Consider the following 13269-nt stretch of genomic DNA (forward strand, 5'->3'; position numbering starts at 1 on the left):
ATCTAATTAAAAATTGTAATAGAATAAAAATCTACAAACTAATTTAACCTAGAAAGTAAAGGAAAGAAAACTTATTAATTCTGTTTGTTTCCCTCATTTGGTTCATCTAGTAACAAGGAAGAAAGAAAAATTTAAGTAGCAAAAGTGGAGAGAAAATTGTTTGTTTTCCTCATCTGTATCTCCTCAAATTGGAGAGAGAGAAAAAAGTAGAAAATAAGTTTTTGTAATAAAAAGACTAAAATGGCATTTTATACATATTATGGTTCATTTTGTTTTCAGGGTGTTTATGTCATTTTGGGTACAATATTTTTGTTTTCTTAATTTTTAACACATTAAAATATTTTTCCTTTTATTTTCTCTTATTAAACAATTCAAAAAATCATCTTATTTTCTTATATATTTTTTTCTTTTTTATATATATTTTTTCCTTTCACTTTCTTCTCTAAATCAAACAGAATACTACTAGAGAGAAAAGCTTTAGTGAGAAAAAATCTCATTTTGGGTGTAATGCTTTGGGTTCTAAAAGTAACACTTCATATGCGTAATTTTTCCAACAAATACAAAATGATAAAAAAAATTATGAGGTACACTAGCCCCTGTATACACCAGAGGGCTCCGCATTCTGAACAATCCAAGGGTGTTCAAGGAGTTTGTGCAATGGTAGACGTTGAGAGGAATTCTTAACCAGCATCTGTTAAAAAATAAATAACAGAGGAAAGAGTTTCTCAGTAAAATGTTTGAACACGCATCTCATCAAAGGCTATCCTTGAGAGAGAGAACTTGGCCAAAAAAAAACCATAGTGCTACAAGACGCAAAACCTGACTAATGAATGTTTAGGAGGGAACTTGAGATCCACTTGTACGGTCCTGCAAATTTATATTGAATGTTTACAAATAGTTTTTCGATTATAAAAAAGACACCGAACGCGGAAAGCAGCATTGAAGTACAATAGATTCAGTAGCACTCTATTTGCTTCTTAAAAGATCACTCTTTTTAGAAGCACTTTTTTTTAATTTTAAACAAACCGGCCAATAAAAAACAGAGTTTGTCCATGTTACTAATGCTAATTTATATTCAACTGCTTAGTGCTTACCTCCTGTAAGTATCAGAATGCTCTTTAGCTTCAAAAGGAGGGACTCCATAAAGAAATTCAGCACAGCACACCAAGGCTCCATATATCCACACTCGCATCATGTTCTGCACTAACCGCTATTGAAACCTCAAAAGTGTTTAGAAGAAATATTGGTGCCTCATCTATGGAGAGTAACATAAAAAGTATTTTGAAACAGTGGTTCATGTCACATAAGCATACCCATCTCAGGTGGAAGATAATCCAGTGTGCCACACGTGGTTCGCCTATGATTGAATGTGTGCACCGACCACCCAAAGTCTGTTATTTTCAGTTCACCCTAACAGTGAAAAGATATTGACATGATGATGAGTACAATGAGGACAACAAAAGGATTATATAAGAAACAACAGCCTAGGTATAGTAGATAACCTGTGCACCAGTAAGAAGGTTCTCTAGTTTAATATCTCTATGTATTACATGCTTTCCATGACAATAAATAAGGGTTCAGGTCAATGATGCAACATACTGCCTCAGTCACAAAATAAATAAACATCAGCATGCTAATCTCAGAAGAATGTTCAAGTGGAACATTTAGTGTGTGTTTTGGAAGCAGTTGAATTCAACACAAATGAACGTTCAGATCAAAGCTACCACATAGTTGCTTTGACATTTTTGCTTTGGAAAGTGAGATTTTCTTGTTCAATGTGGACAAAACGCATTCAAACACACTCTTTAAGCATGTAGCCTGGCAAACACAAGACAACTCCCTCAGGCATACACACATGACTAATCAATTGCACATTATATTTTACTAAAGTCAGATGTCGTTTCAGACTTTCAGTATTTACTTGCTGCTTTAATATCTCATTACAATTGTGTAGAAAATGTAGAAGCATATATGATATGAAGTTTTGATGATGCCAAAGATAAGTGTTTCTCAAATTTGATCCAAGTCAAGAATTCAGAAAATAACTCCCAAGAGTCACAACTTTTTAGAAAATACCTCCCAAGAGTCACAACTCTTCAAATAACTCCTAAGAGTCCCAACTCTTTAGAAAATAACTCCCAAGAGTCACAACTCTTCAGAAAATAACTTCCAAGAGTTACAACTCTTCAGAAAATAACTCTCAAGAGTCACATCTGTTCAAGAGATTTTTGAATGGTCATCAAAGACCTATAAATAGGTGACTTGGGACACGAAATTCCTAAGAAAGTTTTTCTGAACTGAAATGTCTTATCCTCTCAAAAATATTCCTTGGTCAAACACTTGTATATTCAATAAGGAATCTTGATTGATCTTTAATTGGAATATCCTTCTCTTAAAGAGAGAAACTTCTTCTTCTTCTTATTCAAGGGAAATTGTTTAAGAGACCGATGGTCTCTTAAGTTGTAAGGATTTATGAACATAAGGAAAATGTTGTTCCTGTGTGGTTCAGACTTTGTAAAAGACATTTTACAAGATAGTGGAAATCTCAAGCGGGTTGCTTGGGGACTGGATGTAGGCACAGGGCGTGGCCAAACCAGTATAAAAACTGAGTTTGCATTCTCTCTTCCCTTAAACTTCTTTTATTTATTGCTATTTATCTTTTGCTTTAAAGAAGTTTATTTTAAATTGTCTTTTGAGTAATTCATATTAAGGGTGCATTGTTAATCCAAAAAAAAAAGAGTGAAACTTTTAATTGGGGAATACTTTTTGTATCTTAATTCAATCCCCCCCCTCCCTCTTTCTTAAGATAACTGAGGTCACTTGTCTAATAGAAAAAAATTACATCAGCCAGCAATGGGTTTTTATAATTCACAAACAATGGTATTTAGGTAAAAGAAATAACCAGAGCTGTTGTATGATATATACTTACAGTAGTTGTATGCCTTTCACTAAAATATTTGCATTTCTGCAACTCCTTGTAAATTTCACCTTTGGGTACATACTCTAAAATCAAATAAACTCGTTTCTGCAGCAAAGTTATTTCACAGAAAATGTAAATAGCAGTGAATTTAACCTTCTTTGGCGATCTCAGCATAAACAAGAAATATATTTGATCATAAAGTATCCATAAAGGTGCAAGATGTGGGGATGTCGGAGATGACTACATTTCAACTTCACGTCGAAGTTGATGCACAAGTTGAGATTGTTGCAAATGGCACTTAAAGAGTACTTTCAAAGCAACAATCTAACTAGTCTGTATGAAGACTAAATTTCAATTTCACAATAAAATGAACACATATGAAAACAAGGTGAAGAAAAACCATCAGTACAAATCAACAACAATGGTCATGTCTCGTGTAATGCAATGGCTCTTATCCTAAACCAACAATACCAAAAACCCATTACGTTAAGACACGTTAAATGCTCTTGTATTGCATCTCTAACACACATACGTAAACAATACAATGTCAGAAACCAACAACCCTAAAAAACTTGAGGTGTTTCACCTCAACAGTTTCTCATTCAAACCATCAATGTGAAATTTATGAGGATAAATAATATTTCATATAAATCTTGCTAATGCAATTGAGAATAGCACAAACTTTTCCCCAAAACAAATTTAAAAAGAAGGGAATGAAATAATCCATAGAAATTAGGAACTATGAATGATGAGAAAATCCTCGAGTAATTGAAAACTCACACTCCTTTCTCTGGCCAAATTTTCCCTTTCTGAGAGGTTTTCCAATATCGAAATCGTTAAGCATCCACCTTCTTTGCTCCGCAGTGGAACCCGAAACCTCTGAAGATGCCTACCAAAACAGACCACAAAACAATGAGAACATATCACCAAATTTTGATGCCGATTAATTCCACACACAAGCAAAAAAAAAAGTTTAATTTCGAGCAACAACTCTCTTCAAATTGAACCTCTGAGGTTTCAGCCAATTTGTTAGGAAAAAAGAAAAGGAAGAAAGCAAATTAAAATTGAAGAATGCAATACAAATAAATTTTAGAGAAGGGGAAATGGAAACCTGTGAATGTATGTATACATGATTTTGATGATGTCAAAGAAGAATCTAACAAGCCTGCTTCAAATGATAAGCATTTGCTTCAAGAATAATTCAAGATTGCTTCAACAAACAAAGCCTTGTTTCAAGATTCACTAAAAACCAAGTCTTGCCTTAAAACAAAGTGCTTTCAAGACATGCAAGACTCTGGTAATCGATTACCAGGAAGTGTAATTGATTACCAGAAGACAGGGTTGAGAAATAGCTGTTGAAAAAGGTTTTGAATTTGAATTTTCAACATGTAATCGATTATCATATGTCTATAATCGATTACTAGAAACGAAACTTTTGAAATTCAAATTCAAAAGTCATGACCCTTCAAATTATAACTGTGTAATCGATTACACAAATATTGTAATCGATTACCAGTGGAGAATTTTCATAAAATCTGCCAACAATCACATCTTTTCATTGGATTTGTGAATGGTCATCAAAGGCCTATAAATAGGTGACTTGGGCATGAATTCAATAGAGAGTTTTGCTTGGCAAAAATGTCTTATCCTCTCAAAAGACAATGAGAGAGATTCCAAAAGAACTTTATTGTCAAATGCTCTCTCAAAAGAAATCCTTGACCAAACACTTGCAAAATCTATAAGGATTCTTACATGATCTTCATTGTAATATTCTTCTCTTGAAGAGAGATTTCTTCTTCCATTCTTCTTATTCAATGAGATTGGCTAGGGGACAGCGAGTCTCTTGTTGTAAAGCATCTGAACACAAGAGATGAGTTGTCCCTGTGTGATTTAGACTTTGTAAAGGATTTTACAAAGATAGTGAAAATTTCAAATGGGTTGTTTGAGTACTGGACGTAGGCACGGGAAGTGGCCGAACCAGTATAAAATTGTGTTTGCATTCTCTCTTTCCTTATCTTATTTATTTTGTTGCAATCAATTGTGTCTTGCTTGTTTAAAGAACATTGTTAAATTGATTATTGTTGTTTTTTATGCATTATAAGTCTATCCCTCTTAAGATTATTGAGGCCACAAGGTCTAACAAAATCGTGTGGTGTTGGAGTTCAGGTTGAGTCTCTATTGCGATGGCCATGATGGATGGAGGGAAAGAAACTTGAAAGGCTGTGTTGTGTTTTGAAATACACAAATTCGCGTTTGTTTAAAGTGATTTCTTTGTTCAGCGGTCGAATAACGGATAATCCCGCTTTCTATGCCCTTTTCAAATTCTTTTTTTCTTTTCTTGCTTTCCAAAAAAAATAATCATGACCGTTATCAATCATTTTCTTTAAATTCTTTCAAATTTGAAATTATTTTTTTTAGTTTTGAAATATGTAAAATGGTCTTTTTTTTAAGTGAGTAAAATAGAAAATAAAAAATTCATAATTTTTTACAGTTTTACTCATAATTTGATTTTTTAATTTATACTTTAAAGTATGATTTTGTGGTGGTTTGAAATTATTAAAATCAAGTCAATAAAAAAATTTAAAAAGTTTTTAGAGCAATTAATGGATTTTTTATTTTATTTTTTGTACTGACTTGATTATAAAAAATCTTAACTACCAAGTGTACTTTAAAATGTAAAATATAAAATCAAATTTTGATAGTAAAAAATTGTCATAAATTATGATTTTTTTTATTCCATACTTAATTCGTGTTATGCAAAATGATTAAAAAAATATTTTGTGAATTTTAAGAATTAAAAAAATAATTTTAAATTTAAAAGACTAAAAAAATAACTCAATTTTAAAGGATTAAAAATATATTTAAACCTAAAAATATTTTTGCTTTATTTTTTAATTAATACCTTAAAGGACATGTTAACATTTGTCTTTTTTCTATACTCGGAGAGATCCTAATGAATACATAGTGTACAGTAAATGATAAAGTAATAAGACTATTAGTCAATATAAGACTTGTAGAATGGGTCTAACCACATTGGATCATTTTTTTAATATCCATAATTATTTCATTTCATTTTTTTTGCTATTATGGCACAATGGATGAGTGTTAGGGACGTAGGGTCACCTCTGCAACGCTATCGAGTGGGTGATGCTAGGTGCACCAGCTTTATTGCTTATGCACCCAACATTTTTTGTTAAATCCAAAATTACCCTATGATTGATCCATATGATTTGTACGAATGAACTTGATCCGTAAGTATAATTTAAACATACGGATAAACTTGATCCGTATGACTCATACGGGTCATATTGATCCGTACAAACCATACAGATCAACTTGATCCGTGCAGTAAACATTAACTATGCATCTTTCACTTTATGGTATTTATTATACCCACTGTTTTAATCATGCATGTTTTTTAGCTGCTAAAAATAAATGTAGCTTCCCGAATAACAGTTCACACTTAAGAGTACACAAAACATAAAGAAAGGGAGATAATTTTCAGCAATGGACAGTTTGTGTTTGTCACGTTAATATTAGTTGGTATCAAATTGTAGTAATTCTAAAGCTTTTCACTGGAACTTAAATAATGGAGTAACCACTATCTGTTCAAATGTTTCGAACTAAATCTTTTCTCGTGACATTAGTAACAGTAAGTACTGTTGTGAACTTTGGTAAAACCTTATGGCTTTGAAATAGGGTAGTTTTCATTCCTTTGATATTTTATAATAATAAATTAATAACAAACAAAAATTTCAAGAATGAAAACCAGAGCCTAGTGTCTGGCTTTACCTGGCGTGATGGGTTTGATTAGATTAGGTGAATCCCACAAAAGTTAAACAAGAAAAAAGAAAAAAAAATGAAATGAAATAATTATGGGTATTAAAAAATGATCTAGTGTGATTAGGTCCAATTGTACAAGTCTTACATTGATAAAAAATCTTATTACTTTACCATTACCAAATACTGCACAGATTTACTTTAGAGGATTTGCACTCCATCTTAATCTTAAGGTTTAATGTCACTTTTCATTCATTTATTTTGTTTTAGTACATTAAATTTAAAAAGTTGATTAAACAAACGTTTACAAATTCTTTACCATGAAATTCTGTGCTTTGGAAAGAAAGAAAGTAAAAACACAGCTCACCCCTTAATAACTAACTATTCTAGTTTCAGGAATTACATAGACATTAGCCATATGTTTGAAGACACTAATCAGCTAGTAACTTAATATAGGATTTTAAAAGGCACCAATAAGCTATTTAAAGAAAATTAAACAAAACCAGTAAAGCATAGGACCCTCATAATTGAAAACAAACACAAAAAAATATTTTAAAGTTTGAACTGTGATTACGCTCGTTCATTCGCATATGCATGCATCAGTGAAGAAAAACAAATATATTCTCATTCTTAAATCAGTAGGTTTGATCAGAGTTTGGAGAAAAAACCAAGGTATACATCCAGAGAACATTCAACTGTAGTGTAGGTCATAACAGCATATCGGCAGATCACTCTCATAGATATTGAATTCCAACAGCCGCATCTTCAACAAGTTACAACAAAATATACAAACGATCAAGCAGCTAGCACACAATTTCAAAAGTGAAAGATTAAGTCCAATTGCCCGTATGTTCGTGCCCAAGTTCGACCTCTGTACCATGCTGTTTATACCCATGAGGCATTCTTGGAAAGGAATACCTTCTTATCACTCAAAACCAATTTGAAATGCTGAAGTCTCTTAGCTTTCTAAGATGTCTCTCCATTTCTTCTCTGCTATTCTCCCACTCTTGTTTTTCTATGACAGTCGTTGGATCCTCTTTTTCACTCTGCAAATAAGATGGCATATCAGAGGTGTAATTGTAATGTAAAGATAAATAAGAAGTGATTCAAGAAAGAAATAGTCACCGCATGTATTATTTTGAAGGAGCTCCCACGATCAGATATAACAAGCAAGTCACTCCTTCTATCTCTTGTTCTCCCTCCAGGAGCTGTTACCTACAGAAGGCAATTGATGATAATTGATTAGTGTAAATATTAACTTTACAGATGACAAGTCAAGAATGCCTGACAATTATCCATATTAATTAATAACACCTGCCTTACAAAAATAAGCCTGGATGGGGTGAGGGTGGGAGGAGAGAAGAAAAAAAAGATTCCCTTGTTTATGAGAAAACCATACTTATGCACTTGTAAGCTACATGTGCAAGAGCCATGCAATGCAAAGAAATTCAATCAGGGTAACAAGTTCTAAGTTCTAAAATATCAACTTGAATTATCTAGTTTTGGATGGATTCTTTTGTTTTCTTTAAGACAGTAAAACGCAAAGCAAGGTCATTTCCAGAAACAATTAATACAGCCATCAGTTTTCAGAGACATTCTTCAAAAATAGTTTAACATAGATGGAAACTTTTTGACATAAAAAATTCTAAATTACATACAATAAATGATGTATAGCCTATAAAATTGGAAAAGCCATCTGAAATCACCCTGCTTAATTGTAGTATGAGAAATCATATAGCAATCAATATAACCAACACACAAAATCTCATGTATAAGCACAATATCCATCTCAACTCTCAATTAACAACTAGAAGTATGCAGAGGTGGGAAAAAACAAGATTTCTGAGCTCACATCAGTAGTTTGGGACCTAACTCACCAAAGATCTAAGATAGGCTTTGATACCATCTTATAACTCAACCCCAAAAAACTTGCTTATAAAGTGAGAACTGCTCAAACTTTATAACAATTACATTGGTCATATTTCTAATCGATATGGGATTTCAACACGTCTATGTATATAGAAAAGAACCATTCAACTCAGAACTTGGCATGAATCCAATAAATTAAACCAGAGCTTTTTGTTTCTTCTGAACATCATGTGGTGGTATTTTCCAGGATTTTAACTAAGATTCTAGAGCTTTATGCAAGAACATTAAGTTTAAGCAAAAGTGCACTTCTATGAATACAATACAATGTCTAGCATTAACAAAGAAATTGCTAAACAGTAAAACAATAAAGATAATCTAAATTCAAGGCCAGTGTTGTTAAATAGCAGCCATGGAGGAATGGCGTGGCAGATTTTTTGCCAACCGCCATAGCCAATTTATGAAGGGAGGTCCGCCATGGCGGTGCCATAAGATGCAATGGCGTGTTTATATGACGGAATTTTGGCCTTCCACCATGTTCTGCCATCTGCCATTGATAACACTGTTGAAGGCTGAGAAAAATGACTATGGAAGACAAGTAGTTGCAACAGCCAGCAGAAAATATTCCAAAAGCAACTAGACTGAGAATTAACAAACAATTTTTTTACCAAAACTTTGGCTCTGGTAATCGACTTGGTTTTGGAATCAATAACATAAATCTCTTCAAAATCAAGAACAAACTCAGGATCACCCTTCCTTCGATTTTTGTAGTGTTTTGTCAAGTACACCTGTAACAGGAAAGAAGTCCAATGAGGGAGACATTTTAGCAAAGACCAAGAGCATCGTAGAATTCCTAATCTAGGAGAATAGAGAGAAAGTAAGAATGAAAGTGAGGAGTGAAAATGATATTCATTAACCCAAGTGTCTGAAGTTTACAAGAAGCTTTTTGTAGACAGTTCTGTTAGAGAGTATAACAGCTGTCATCTAACTGTCACTAACTAAACTAATAGCTGTCAACAGCTGTTAGGTAACTAACTTAACTAAGTGAGTCTGCAGTTGAATAACTGCAGCTCTTTACAATACTCTAATAGAGCATCATTTCAGTAACTATGTTAATTTTTTTTTCCAATGCTTGGACTTATTGCTACAAATTTATTAATAAAATTTCCTCTACTACAATATTTATATGGAAAGATGCAAGAAACAACTACCATCTTCAAGGAGAAGGGGGAAAAAATCCCCACATAGTCAAAGCCAGATCATAAATTTTCACGGCTTGTAGTTGTAGCAGGTATTTATGCATAAAAGTAGGAATCTCCAGAGGAATTAAGACGAATAGAACGATATTTACCAGCCTCATTAATTCATATCTTGTTCAATCATCTAATATTCCTAAAACCTTGCCTTTCAACACAAACTCCAACTAAAATGAAGCAAGGAAGTTATATATATCTGTCAATGTTTTAACTCAACTAGCAATATGGACCGTCATCTCCCGAATTAAACGTGGCATGTCAAGCATACCCGTTGTAGTTATTCAATACAAAGATGCACAAATTGAGTTCCATCCCTTCTTGCCGTATAAGCCCACTAAATCACTCCCTTCAATCATATAATCTGATCCATTGTCCTAATTCCTAAAGCACAACAAAGAAACCAACATATACTTCCAAACACTAGTTATTGATTCCATTTTTTCAGTGAGTAATATTCGTGAAGAAGGACTAGATTCATAAAAACAATTAATCAGTCAGAATGCTCCTAGGCCCAGAGGAAGATACTTCACTAGGTTCACTGGTAATTGATCAATCTCATGCATATGGCAGCACTAACTCCTCCAATCTCAGCCTAATATTACATAGAAGTGTGAAACAACCTTTTTGAGGCAAATAACTCAAGTAAAGCTCATTGTCCGGCTGGATTCCATAAGAGGACTGTTCACTGTTCAGTAATATTTCACAACTCTGGAGACAAACTCTAAAGTGTGCAATCTTTCAAGAAGTCACATTTACTCTTCCTTTAATAAGTATCCATCATCTTAAATCCCCAATTTTCATTAAAATTGTAAGAAGCACATTAACTGTATAATTCACATATTACTTACAACCTCAAACAGATCAAGCTGGCCATACCTTGAGGATCTCCCTCTCAGTTTTATACAGAGGATCTCGAGGCGCATCAATAGGTGGCTCTGTCACATTGTAGCTTCCATAATCACTCTGCGCACATCTAATGTACTACACATTTGGCCAAAAAGACGGTATCCATTAAATACTATAGAGTTTTGTAATAATGAATTACTTATCTAAATGAAGTGAAACTTACCTTCTGCGGCATTGGAGCGAGAACCTTGGGAATTGAATAAACATCTGTATCCGGAGGAGTAACATACATCTACGAACGAACAAAGATTCAAAACTCAACGGTGAAAAGTTGAACAAAGAAAATAAGAGGTATGCATGGATTCGAAGCGTGGTATTATTAGGGTTAGAAACCTCTCTGAAATCGTAGACATCGTTGTCGGGGTCGGGGGGCTTGCGAATGAAGAAGTCGCAATCGACCAGGCAGATCTTGTGGAACTCGTCCTCGTTGATTTTGTAGTCGAGGACTGTGTCGGAGTCCCAGCCCTGCGTGGACACGAAGCTCTTGCTCTCGACGACGGCGATGTTGTCATCGGCGGCGGAGGCGGCGGCGGCGGCGGGGACGAGGGGGTCGTACTCGATGTCAAAGTCCTTCTTGTTGTCGAGCTCCTCCATTTCGTCCTCGTCCATCTCGTAGTGGTCGGGGCCGCCGCCGTCGCCGTCGTCATCGTCGGCGCGGGTTAAGTGTCGAGGAGACCTCAAAGGAGGGCGCAGGAGAAGGGAGGGGTTGTTAAAGAGTGGTTTGTGTCTGAAGAAGGAGCGAGGTGGGTGGGGATTGAGAGAAGAGAGGAGGAAGAAGAAAGTAGAGGTAGTGGGAGCAGTAGTCATCATCGTCGTGGGGTTTTGAAGGGTTTAAGAGAAGAGAAGAGAAGATGGTTTCGTAAGTAGTAACTGAACTAAAGGTGGATAAGATCACTCATTGCTGTCTTTTGAAATTTCAGTATTTACATATTCATCCTGACTGTACACCATCGGGGTTATTGCGTAAATAACGTTAAATTTATATTCCATTAATCCGTCCTGCTCACAATAAGTGGCCAAATTATTTTACACAAATCAATAAAAATTAATAAATAAATAAAATAAAATTATATTTTATAAAATTAATCTTATAAAAAATAATAATATTAATACTAAATTTAAAAATTAAAGTAATATTTATTAGAAATATTAATGGAAAATAACTATTAATGTTACATTAAAAAATTAAATATAACATTTATTTTGGAATAAATTTTTTTAGATGTGATACTTATTTTAGAATGGAGTTGATATTAATTTTGTTTTGACTGGCTCACATGTCAACATTGTATGAAGATTATTGTGTTATTATATATAAAAAATGGCAAATATTAAGGAAGTAAAAGAAAAAAATTTATTGGAACGTGTAAAAATTTGCTCTCTCATAATGTTTAAATGAGTTTTCACATGATCTTTAGTAGAAATTTCCTTTTTAATTCGCAGTAGTAAAAATAATCTATATTTATACTAATATTAATTAAAATCTTGCTCAATCAAAGAAGTTTAGTGTGAGTTATTTCAAATTTTTAGGTATTTATCATGGATTTTTCAGATAAAAAAACATGTTCATGAGTCTTGTGGATGGAAAAGCGATTGGGAGAAAAAATCTTTCTAAAAGTAATTAATCAAATTTTTCGATAATAATGAATTGTTTATCTTCAATTTTGGAAGCACTATATTGACTATAATGCCACAAATTAAGATTTTCACACAAAATTTTACTCAAAGGCTAAAGTTTGCACAGCAAACACTTAACTTTAATCATATTAAATTTTGGAATGAAAAATTATTCTTTTTAGGTAATAATCGATTAAACAACGATTTATATAAACAACTCAATTAAATAATACATTATCAATTCATCAATCCTAATGAAAAAAATTGTTAAACAACTTTGCTTAACTTTAAGCAATTCATTTAAGTATCCTACAAAACTACAATGCCACATAAATTTATGAATTTTACATAAAAATTTACTCCAATACTGATTTCAAGTAAGTACTCAACTTTAGTCACATTAAATTTTGAATTGATTTTTTTTCTTTTTTAGAATAATCAATTAAGTAATACATATAAGCAACTAATTTAAATAACACATCATCAAGTCATCAATTCCAATAAAAAAGTTTGTTAAACAATTTATTTAAATACTCACATTAGAGATGCTCTCAACAAAACTAATGAATATTTGGGATAAATAAAAAAAATCATGCTCAAAGGATCACTATGCCAACAAACTTTCCTTTTAAGCATTAAATGTAATACATACAGAATCAAACAAACTCGAAACAACGGATTAAGCTTAAGTTGCAACAACTCCATTCCTCCATGCACTTGATAGTATTCAATAAGTTTTAATATAATCTTCAGTGTATAACTTACAGATCTTTTTAGCTTTAGATATAAGCCCTATGCAAAAAGCACCATAACATGTCAATATTTTCTGTGCAATACGCTCCACAACATATAAAATATTAATTTGTCCTATAAAAAATCAGTATTTTCTGTGTAGTCGCGAGAACAGGGATTTAATACCGCGAA

The 13269-nt window shown here is 33.0% G+C and overlaps 1 protein-coding gene and 1 pseudogene across 1 annotated transcript; both read right to left on the bottom strand.

Moving 5' to 3' along the window:
- Positions 1-589: 589 nt before the first annotated feature.
- On the bottom strand, positions 590-5111 carry LOC114408089 (annotated as a pseudogene).
- Positions 5112-7301: 2190 nt separating this feature from the next.
- Positions 7302-11629, bottom strand: LOC114409147. Its single transcript, XM_028372485.1, has 6 exons — positions 11062-11629; positions 10892-10960; positions 10699-10803; positions 9235-9354; positions 7826-7915; positions 7302-7746 (listed from the first exon to the last, which is right to left on the bottom strand). Exons 1-6 carry the CDS (start codon positions 11536-11538, stop codon positions 7630-7632), a joined length of 978 nt encoding a protein of 325 aa, XP_028228286.1. The 5' UTR covers positions 11539-11629; the 3' UTR covers positions 7302-7629.
- Between the last annotated feature and the right edge of the window lie 1640 nt (positions 11630-13269).

This window comes from Glycine soja, chromosome 4, assembly GCF_004193775.1.
Source record: "Glycine soja cultivar W05 chromosome 4, ASM419377v2, whole genome shotgun sequence".
In the NCBI taxonomy this organism is placed as follows: domain Eukaryota; kingdom Viridiplantae; phylum Streptophyta; class Magnoliopsida; order Fabales; family Fabaceae; genus Glycine; species Glycine soja.

Excerpts from the sequence above, each read along its gene's own strand:
- LOC114409147 (XM_028372485.1), bottom strand. The coding sequence starts at position 11,538 with ATGATGACTACTGCTCCCACTACCTCTACTTTCTTCTTCCTCCTCTCT. Across the intron at positions 10,961-11,061 it reads ATGTCTACGATTTCAGAGAG|ATGTATGTTACTCCTCCGGA; the intron begins GTTTCTAACCCT and ends GTTCGTTCGTAG. Across the intron at positions 10,804-10,891 it reads TCGCTCCAATGCCGCAGAAG|TACATTAGATGTGCGCAGAG; the intron begins GTAAGTTTCACT and ends CCAAATGTGTAG.